The sequence below is a fragment of the Mustelus asterias genome, unplaced genomic scaffold (genome assembly GCF_964213995.1).
Source record: "Mustelus asterias unplaced genomic scaffold, sMusAst1.hap1.1 HAP1_SCAFFOLD_196, whole genome shotgun sequence".
Classification (NCBI taxonomy): Eukaryota; Metazoa; Chordata; class Chondrichthyes; order Carcharhiniformes; family Triakidae; genus Mustelus; species Mustelus asterias.
This window is the reverse complement of record NW_027590189.1, coordinates 49,511-60,538: the sequence shown is the minus strand read 5'-3', so window position 1 is coordinate 60,538 and position 11,028 is coordinate 49,511. Positions and strand designations below refer to the sequence as shown.

At 44.4% G+C, this 11,028-nt stretch overlaps 1 protein-coding gene and 1 non-coding gene across 3 annotated transcripts in view; one reads left to right on the top strand and one right to left on the bottom strand.

The window, feature by feature from the left end:
- Positions 1-9,342, bottom strand: part of LOC144485511 (uncharacterized) — a 77,080-nt gene extending 67,738 nt beyond the window's left edge. The window contains exons 1-2 of one of the 2 annotated variants that reach the window (XM_078203654.1): positions 9,156-9,342; positions 3,154-8,216 (exon numbers count right to left, since the gene is read on the bottom strand). In XM_078203654.1, coding sequence (XP_078059780.1) covers positions 6,952-7,866 — 915 coding nt within the window. In that variant the 5' untranslated portion in view covers positions 7,867-8,216; positions 9,156-9,342 and the 3' untranslated portion in view covers positions 3,154-6,951. Of the gene's footprint in view, positions 1-3,153; positions 8,217-9,155 lie in introns of those variants that run through there. The other variant, XM_078203655.1, reaches the window with a different exon arrangement.
- Positions 735-807, top strand: trnak-uuu (transfer RNA lysine (anticodon UUU)). Its single transcript has one exon. It is a non-coding gene; the product is annotated as a tRNA-Lys (tRNA).
- Positions 9,343-11,028: the final 1,686 nt, after the last annotated feature.

The window sequence follows — 11,028 nt, the reverse complement described above, 5'->3', positions numbered from 1 at the left end:
CAACGTTTCGAGTCTAGATGACCCTTCATCAGAGGGGTCTGACCCCTCTTCTATTTTTGTAAATGTTGACATTGTTTATTATATTAACCGAGGGATTTACTTCACCAAATAACATAAACTTCGTTCCACTCAGAGTCGGTCACAATTCATTTTTGACAAACAATATTTTTATTTTCTCCAATTCAGCACTAACAATTTCAATAAGCTCTTGAAGATCCCACCCAGAATAAAAAATATTGGCATCATCTGCAAACAAAACTAATTGTAATAACTGATGCATTCCAAATGTCATTAATATATAAAATAAACAATTGAAGGCCCAAAACAGATCCCTGTGAAACTCCACACAGAATATTCACAAAATCTGATTCACATCACCTACTGTTACAAATTGTTGAGATTTCCAAATAACTTCTGAGCCACTTATTCACTACTCCCCTAATCCCTTGTTTCCAGTGTTTTAAGTAATATTCCATGGTCAATTGTATCAAAATCTGTGTAAGATCAGTAAAAACCTCGATTGTAAATTGTCTTCTTGTCCACAGCATTCGTCATTTTCTCCACAAATTCCATCAGTGATAATGAGATAGACTGACTTGGTCTGACTATTACACAGTGAGTTACATTGAGGAATGGAATTATCAGACCATTTAGCAAATGACTTCTCTTTTCTCTGAAAAATGAGAAAAGTGAAGACACTCTCCTGTAATTAGTATAGTCATGTAGTATAATATGCCCGGCTAGCTCAGTCGGTAGAGCATGAGACTTTTAATCTCAGGGTTGTGGGTTCGAGCCCCACGTTGGGCGTTGTTGTTTGGGGTGGCACGGTAGCACAGTGGTTAGCACTGCTGCTTCACAGCTCCAGGGATCTGGTTTCGATTCCCGGCTTGGGTCACTGTCTGTGTACACATTCTCCTCGTGTCTGCGTGGGTTTCCTCCGGGTGCTCCGGTTTCCTCCCACAGTCCAAAGATGTGCGGGTTAGGTTGTTTGGCCACACTAAAATTGCCCCTTAGTGTCCTGAGATGCATAGGTGAGAGGGATTAGCGGGTAAACGTGTAGGGATATGGGAGTAGGGCCTGGGTGGGATTGTGGTCAGAGCAGACTCGATGGGCCAGATGGCCTCTTTCTGCACTGTAGGGTTTCTTCTATGTTTACCACCAGCTTTAAACCATGGAGTAACTTAGTCTATTTTCATTTTACAGGGAAATAGCCCAGTTTGAAAAGACCGGATGCAAATGTGTCAATGGTTTTACTCCACAATCAATAACCTGCTTAATGATTGACATCTCAGTATTGTCTGAATTGGTAGATTTTTTATTCTTATGATATTTCACAATATCAATGACCTCCTTTCCATCAACACCTCTAAAACGTGGGATGGGATGAAGAGGTGGATCACTTTCTCTTGGAACTTTTATCATTGTCCATGAACTCTGTTAAAAAGAAATCCACATTTGGAAGCCCAGCCATTATATGAAATATCAGCACTATAACAGGAGAAGATAAGAAAGACAGACATATTGATCTTTTCATCAACACATCTGAGAGTTAAGAATGTGTGACATGATTTTGGGACACCGGAGTGAGTGTACAGATGTGATTTGTTACATGTGAAAAATAACAAGCCTAAATTCATGATGAGATGGAGTGAAGAGCGGGTCCCAAACACACACAGCTACTTGAGACACAGCAGGACATGAAATGGTTCATGTGGCCAGGGCATTGAGACAACATTGTGACATCATCAAGGCACTGACACACACTCCAGAGAGAAACTGAGTTCAAAACAATCAGGATCCAATTAAACACATTGAACATGCTCACAAAAATAATATAGATTGGGACAATTCAGGTCTTGGGAGAAATAATACTGATTACAAAGTGTCAACAAGTTGGATAGGGGTAAAGAGAGAGCTGGGGAAACTTTTACATCCATGCTTGATCTGTTGCTTGAAGCATCTGTCCTTATGTACTAGTAACTGAGAACTCTCAGTGCTCCTTCAGGAGTAGAAAAGATTGAGTAGATGTTTCCCCAGGCGGGACCAGAACAGAACTGGAAAATAACAGTGAAATTGAGTGAGGGTCAGAGAGAGAGTTCTCCCCCCTCAAGGTGTGGTCTGTAAGAATCCTGGGGAACCCCCTACTTCGGGTTTTTTGACTAGTGAACATTAAATTAAATTCTATAACTGGCTGTGCCTTGATTTTGAATTTGATTGTTACATTTCTCCTGTTTTTATCCCTGTTATGATTACGCTCTGGGTAAGGATGGTTGACAGGTGACAGGATGGGAAATTGTGGTTTGGGTCATTGACCAAATGTTTTGTTGATCCAAAAGGTGTAAAAGGGGCCAAACTTTATCAGAAATCCAGCAGAGCTGAGAACAGACGACTTGCTGTGTGGGAGCAGGGGGATAAACAGCTCCCAGAGGACAGAGAAAACAGGAGTGCCTTGAATCCTGGATGATACCTGGGTGTCAAGGCCACCATGTTTTCACTGCTTGGCATGGAAATCCTGACTCCCTGTACCAGGAACGGAGCGTGGGAAGACAATTGTTTGAGAGTTTGACGTGGCTTGTGCAGATACAGATGGTTCAATGACAGGTTTTCTAATTGGGCCGTTCAAATGTTAGCTGGGCAATGATTGGGTTAAATCAGTCTTCATAGACTTTGTGATGTAACAAAGTATAAGAAGGGATTCCCCGAGCACAGAGATTTGTCGAGGTTTTACATATTGCATTGACTGGTGCCATGGCATCTGGGGCAGAGCAGGGAGCATTTCCGTGGAAATGCTGCTTCTTCCCAGAGTGTAATGGTAATGCTGCTGCATTTTGATACGACTGCTCAGACATTAGCCTGTGTCAGCTCTTATTGATCCTGAATAAAATCTAACCACTGTCACCAATAAGGGTTATCACTGGGAATCATTTCAGAGTTTGGGAAAAGGGGAGAAAGGGTTAATTGATTCCCTGAACCCCATTTTCTAACATCGCTGAGTCAAAAATAAAATCTCATCTCCCCCTCTGGCTCCTTTGCCAATTACCTTAGAGGGACTCACTTTCTGTTAAAGAGCCTGCCAACCCCTCTCACCCACTTTCCCTAAAGTGCATCAATCTCATCAGGAAAAGTCCAGAACAATCAAATATTTTTACTGATAAAAGTTTATTAATGAAACAGAACATGGTTAAAACAAACAGAAAATGACTTGAGGATCAAAGACAACCAGAGTAAAGGATGTTCACAATGTTCTGGACACAAATGGTTTCTCTTCAGCTCCTCTGTCCCCTGTTCCCGTGACTCCCCGCTTTGGACACAGGGACACTGAACCCCGGGGGTCACGTCACCATCAGCCCTGGTCACCCCCTCCCGAGCCCCGATTGGTTGGAGGCCCATTTCCCAGTCAGTCCTCCAGCGCCTTCCTGTCTCTCTATTAGTGTGATCCCCATGGCAGTTTCCCAACTGCCATGCAGGCCTGTTATTCGCAGCTAAATTCAGCCCTCAGCTCCGTTGCCTGGCTGTCATTGACACGAGCAACAGAGACAGAAAGGTGTCCCAGGCTCAAATGGGAAGTCAAAACTTGTGGCTCTAAACCAACACTTCAACATTTGTCAGTCAAATCCATGTTATTTACACTGGGAGTTTTTATGATGAGATTAATTGAAGTGTTCAGCTGGTCAGCAAGCTCGATAAGCACTGATTCCAGATTGTTCAATACTTCTGTCTTGAATCACAAAAGCTTCTCACTTTATCCCCTTCCTGAACTGAATTCCATTATCCTGAGCAGCTGTGGGTGTCACCTCTCTGTGTAAACTCCTGCCCCTTTTTATAAGGCTCTCTCATTCCTTATTGTGGGTCAATTCTTTAATGGTTGAGGATCGCTCTGTGATGTAGTGAGTGTTTATCCGGTCAATCAATGTTTCTGATGTCAGTCAGAACGTCCATCGTTACTTTTCACCTGTTTCTTACTCTGTGTTTTATAAAAATAAAGTTTTCAAACTTTTACAGAATGGTCAGCTTTAAGGTTTCTTTAGTTCATGATGAGGTCATCCAAAGGTCAAAGCCTCTCTTTTCTCCTTCCCGTTTAACTAAGGGTCTGTGGAATATTCCATTCACGGGGAGGTGGTGGGAATGTCGCTGGCCGAGTAATGCAGAGACCCAGCAAAGGATCTGGGGACAGGCAGCTGGTGGGATTTGAATTCAGTGAATCAATTTGGAATTATATAAAGTTAGTCTCAGTAACGGTGACCATGAAATTGTCATCGATTGTTGTAAAAACCTGTCCAGTTCACCCTATTAATGCTCCCTATTAGGGAAGGAAATCTGCCATCCTTACCCGGTCTGGCCTACATGTGAATCCAGACCCACACAGCGATGTGGGTGAATCTTAACTGCCCCTCTGAAATGGCTGAGCAAGTCACTCCATTCAGGGGCAATCATTCTAGACACCCACCACCCTCTGTGAAAAAATTGCCCCTCTGGACCCTTTTGTATCTCTCCCCTCTCACCTTAAACCTATGCCCTCTGTCTGTGTGGAGTTTGCACATTCTCCCCGTGTCTGCGTAGGTTTCCTCCGGGTTCTCCAGTTTCCTCCCACAATCCAAAGATGTGCAGGTTTGATGCATTGGTCATGCTAAATTCTCATTCAGTGTACCCGAACAGGTGCCACGTTGCAGCGATTAGGGGATTTTCACAATAACTTAATTGCAGTGTTAATGTAAGCCCACTTGTGACTAATAAATAAACGTTACTTTACTTAGACCTTTATAAGATCACCCCCAAGTCTCTTACGCTCCAGGGAAAAAACACCCAGTCCATCCAGCCTCTCCTTATACCTTAAACCATCAAGGCCTGGTAGCATGCTAGTAAATCTTTTCTGCACTCTTTCTAGTTTAATAATATCCTTTCTATAATCGGGTGACCAGAACTGTACACAGTATTTCAAGTGTGGCCTTACCAATGTCTTGTACAACTTCAACAAGACGTCCCAACTCCTGTATTCAATGTTCTGACCAATGAAACCAAGCATGCTGAATGCCTTCTTCACCACGCTGTCCACCTGTGACTCCACTTTCAAGGAGCTGTGAACATGTACCCCTAGATCTCTTTGTTCTGTAACTCTCCCCAACGCCCTACCATTAACTGAGTAAGTCCTGCCCTGATTCAGTCTACCAAAATGCATCACCTCGCATTTATCTAAATTAAACTGCATTTGCCATTCATCAGCCCACTAGCCCAATTGATCAAGATCCCGTTGCAATCTGAGATAACCTTCTTCACTGTCCACTGTGCCACCAATCTTGGTGTCATCTGCAAACTTACTAACCATGCCTCCTAAATTTTCATCCAAATCATTATTATAAATGACAAATAAGAGTAGACTCAGCATTGATCCCTGTGGTGCACCACTGGTCACAGGCCTCCAGTTTGAAAAACAACCCTCTATAACCACCCCCTGTCTTCTATCATCCAGCCAATTTTGTATCCATTTAGCTACTTCACCCTGGATCCCATGAGATTTAACCTTATGCAACACCTCCCTTGCTAAAGTCCTCATTAGATATCAATTCTACCTGTTACCGACATTTCACTGAACCAGTCTATATTTTCATCACCAGACTACACTGGCAGCAATGTCAACATCTTTCTAACTTGATTGATTCTATTGAGGAGCTGACAAGGGTGACCATTGAGGGTAGAGCAGTGGATGTTGTGTACATGGATTTTAGTGAGGCTTTCAACAAGGTCCCTCATGGTCGCCTCATCCAGAAGATTAAGATGCATGGGATTCACGGTGACTTGGCCACTTGGATTCAGAATTGATTTGCCCATAGAAGTCAGAAAATAGTGGTGGAAGGGTGTTTTTCTGACTGGAGGTCTGTGACGAGTGGTGTTCTGCAGGGATCCGTACTGGGACCTTTGCTCTTTGGGATACATATAAATGACTTGGATGAAAACGTGGATGGGTGGGTTAGTAAGTTTGCAGACAACACAAAGCTAGATGGAGTTGTAGATAATGTAGAAGGTTGTCAAAGGATACAGTGGGATGTAGATCAGCTGCAGATATGAGCGGAGAAATGGCAGATGGATTTTAATCCAGGCAAGTGTGAGGTGCTGCACTTTGGGAGATCAAATATTAAGGGTAAGTATCCAGTTAATGGCAGACCCCTGAACAGCAATGATCTTGGGGTTCAAGTCCAGAGCTCCCTGAAATTGGCCACACCAGTAGATAGGTGGTAAAGAAGGCAGATAGCATGCTTGCCTTTATTGAGTCTGACATCCTTTATTCAGGATGTCATGTTGCAGCTTTATAAAACCTTGGTTGGACCGCACTTAGAATAGTGCATTCAATTCTGTTCGCTACATTACAGGAAGGATGCAGAGCATTTGGAGAGGGTGCAGAAGATGTTTACCAGGATGCTGCCTGGATTGGAGGGGATGAGCTATAATGAGAGGCTGGACAAACTAGGGTTGTTTTCTCTGAAACTGCAGAAATTGAGGGGAGAGCTGATTGAAGTCTATAAAATTATGAGAGACAGAGATAGGGTTGACAGTCAGAATCTTTTTCCCCAGAGTTAAAATTTCTAATACTAGGGGGCATGCACTTCAGGAGAGAGGGGGAAAGTTCAAAGGAGATGTGAGGGGCAAGTTTTTCCTTTGCACAGAGAGTGGTCGTGTCTGGAACACGCTGCAGCACAGGTGGTGGAGGCAGATACGATAGGGGCGTTTAGATAAACACATAAATATGCAAGGAATATGGACCAAGGGCAGGCAGAACGGATAAGTTTAATTTGGCATCATGTTCGACCCAATATCGTGGGCTGAAGGGTCTGTTCCTGTGCTGTACTGTTCTACGTTCTATTAGTGATCTCCATTTAGAAAAAGGAAATAAAGGCACTGGAGAAGGGGCAAGAAAGATTCACAAGAATAATCCCAGAACTGTAATCACTTGTGAACTCACTGGTGTTTCACCAAGTTTGCTGACCGAGTGAATCCCTTCCCACACACAGAGCAGGTGACCAGCCTCTGCCCAGTGTGAACTCGCTGATGTACCCGTAGGTTGCATGACTGAGCGAATCCCTTCCCACAGTCAGAGCAGCTGAACGGTCTCTCCCCAGTGTGAATGCGCTGGTGGGTAATCAGTTCATGAGAGCTTTTGAAGCCACTCCCACAGTCAGAACATTTAAAGGGTCTCTCCTGGGTGTGAGTGATGTTGTGTCTGCGGAGGCTGGATAACTGAGTGAATCCTTTCGCACACACCGAGCAGGTGAATGGTCTCTCCCTGGTGTGAACTCGCTGATGGTTCAGCAATGCTGCAGATATTCTAAATCTCTTTGAGCAGTGAGGGCAGCTGAACGGCCTCTCCTCAGTGTGAATGCGCTGGTGGACGATCAGTTTCTGAGAGCTTTTGAAGCCATTCCCACAGTCACAGCATTTAAAGGGTCTCTCATTGGTATGAATGACTCGGTGTGTCTTCAGGCTGGATGACTGAGTGAATCCCTTCCCACACACAGAGCAGGTGAACGGTCTCTCCCCAGTGTGAACTCGCTGGTGTATCTGCAGGTTGGATGAAGTTCTAAATTTCTTTGTGCAGTGAGAGCAGCTGAACGGTCTCTCCTCAGTGTGAATGCGCTGGTGGGACACCAGATCCTGAGAGCTTTTAAAACCACTCCCACAGTCACAGCATTTAAATGGTCTCTCATTGGTGTGAGTGAGATTGTGTTTCTGCAGGCTGGATAACTGAGTGAATCCCTTCCCACACACAGAGCAGGTGAATGGTCTCTCCCCAGTGTGACTGCGTTGATGAATTTCCAGCTGAGATGGGGATATGAATCCCTTCCCACAGTCTCCACATTTCCACGGTTTCTCCATGGTGCGGGTGTCCTTGTGACTCTCCAGGTTAAACAATCAGTTAAATCTCACACAGGTCACGGGTACAATCTCTCCCCGCTGTGAATGCTGCGATGTATTTTCAGGCTGTGTAACTGGTTAAAGCTCTTTCCACACTCAGTGCACTGGAACACTCTCACTCGGGTGTGTGTATCTCAATGCATTTCTAGTCACAGCGATGTTTACAATCTTTTGAAGCCAAGAGGCCAAACAAGCATTTCTCCTGCTAGATTCAAAGGCCGATGATATTCAGGTCCCAAGAAGTCGAGTCACTCTGTCAGATCTCGATGTGATGTTGGAGATTTCTGTCTGATTTCTCCTTGTCTAATATCCTATAAGTCAATTTAGAAAAAAAACATTGCAATTCAGAATACGATCGAAATTCAAATCTACATTTCTAGTTTATGGAGCATTCTTTAAAGACACAGTCATGGAGCATTAAACTTGCCCAGCAGGGCCTCCCGTATCAGCACACAGGCAGCTGCTTTGTGAGACTGCCAGCAGTACAGACAAGTCAGAGATAAGGGTGTCCTCAGAAGTGGGATTCATTGTGAAAGCTCAGGGACGGTTGATAAGATGGAGCAATTCTATGATTCTAATGAACATTCTTTCCTCTCCCATTCCCCAAAAGCCGTGAATCTCCATCCCACACACTCTCCCTCCATTCTCACTCTGCTGTATCTAATATTCACCCTCCCAATTCTCCTGAAGGTGCTGATTGAGGCTGATTGACAGATCCATGCTCACTGCTTCCTGTCCAGCACAGAAATCAGAACAAATAGGAGCTGCAGTCAGCATTCGGCCCATCGAGTCTGCTCAACCATTCATTGAGATTATTGGTTGATCTACCTCTGCATTATTTTCCCCACACTGTCCCCCATATCCATCGATATCTTCAATATCTAGAAACCTATCAACCCCTCTCTTGAAAATTCTTGATGACTGAGGCTCTGTAGTCCTCTGGGGTAGAGAATCCAAAACATCACCACATCCTTGAGTGAAGAAATCCTTCCTCATCTGAGCTTTCTCTCCATTTTCCAGCCTGTTCCCAATAATTATTGACTCCCTTGTCATTCAAACACTGTCTAACTCATCCTTGAATATATTCAATCCCTCCACTGGTCCCTATGGAAGAGAAATCTAGACACTAACAATTCTCTGAGAGAAGAGATTGTTGGAAATATATAATATAGCTGCAGTCCAAAATTACACAGCCAGATATAATAAGTGTATTTTATTACAGAGCTATAAATAATATATCTAATCTGTACCATATAACAACAGGGGAGCGGATAGCCTTGTAGTATTAATCACCAGTCCCCTGGGCCTGATGAAATGTATCCTAGGATTCTGTGGGAGGCAAGGGATGAGATTGCAGAGCCTTTGGCGTTGATCTTTGGGTCCTCGCTGTCCACGGGGATGGTGCCAGAGGACTGGAGAATGGCGAATGTTGTTCCTCTGTTTAAGAAAGGGAATAGAAATGACCCTGGTAATTATAGACCGGTTAGTCTTACTTCGGTGGTTGGTAAATTGATGGAAAGGGTCCTTAGGGATGGGATTTACGACCATTTAGAAAGATGCGGATTAATCCGAGATAGTCAGCACGGATTCGTGAAGGGCAAGTCGTGCCTCACAAATTTGATAGAATTTTTTGAGGAGGTAACTAAGTGTGTTGATGAAGGTAGGGCAGTTGATGTCATATACATGGATTTTAGTAAGGCGTTTGATAAGGTCCCCCATGGTCGGCTTATGATGAAAGTAAGGAGGTGTGGGATAGAGGGAAAGTTGGCCGATTGGATAGGTAACTGGCTGTCTGACCGAAGACAGAGGGTGGTGGTGGATGGAAAATTTTCGGATTGGAGGCAGGTTGCTAGCGGTGTGCCGCAGGGATCAGTGCTTGGTCCTCTGCTCTTTGTGATTTTTATTAATGACTTAGAGGAGGGGGCTGAAGGGTGGATCAGTAAATTTGCTGATGACACCAAGATTGGTGGAGTAGTGGATGAGGTGGAGGGCTGTTGTAGGCTGCAAAGAGACATAGATAGGATGCAAAGCTGGGCTGAAAAATGGCAAATGGAGTTTAACCCTGTTAAATGTGAGGTGATTCATTTTGGTAGGACAAATTTAAATGTGGATTACAGGGTCAAAGGTAGGGTTCTGAAGACTGTGGAGGAACAGAGAGATCTTGGGGTCCATATCCACAGATCTCTAAAGGTTGCCACTCAAGTGGATAGAGCTGTGAAGAAGGCCTATAGTGTGTTAGCTTTTATTAACAGGGGGTTGGAGTTTAAGAGCCGTGGGGTTATGCTGCAACTGCACAGGACCTTGGTGAGACCACATTTGGAATATTGTGTGCAGTTCTGGTCACCTCACTATAAGAAGGATGTGGAAGCGCTGGAAAGAGTGCAGAGGAGATTTACCAGGATGCTGCCTGGTTTGGAGGGTAGGTCATATGAGGAAAGGTTGAGGGAGCTAGGGCTGTTCTCTCTGGAGCGGAGGAGGCTGAGGGGAGACTTAATAGAGGTGTATAAAATGATGAAGGGGATAGATAGAGTGAACGTTCAAAGACTATTTCCTCGGGTGGATGGAGCTATTACAAGGGGGCATAACTATAGGGTTCGTGGTGGGAGATACAGGACGGATATCAGAGGTAGGTTCTTCACGCAGAGAGTGGTTGGGGTGTGGAATGGACTGCCTGCAGTGATAGTGGAGTCAGACACTTTAGGAACATTTAAGCGGTTATTGGATAGGCACATGGAGCACACCAGGATGATAGGGAGTGGGATAGCTTGATCTTGGTTTCAGATAAAGCTCGGCACAACATCGTGGGCCGAAGGGCCTGTTCTGTGCTGTACTGTTCTATGTTCTATGTTCTATTAATCCAGAAACTTAGCTGATGTTCTGGGGACCCGGGTTTGAATCCTGCCACGGCAGATGGTGGAATTTGAATTTGAAAACAAAATCTAGAATTAAGAATCTACTGATGACCATGAAACCATTGTCGATTGACCAAAAAACCCATCTGGTTCATTAATGTGCTTTAGGGAAGGAAATCTGCCGTCCTTACCCAGTCTGGCCTACATGTGACTCCAGAGCCACAGCAATGTGGTTGACTCTCACCCAGCTTCTGAAATGGCCGAGCGAGCC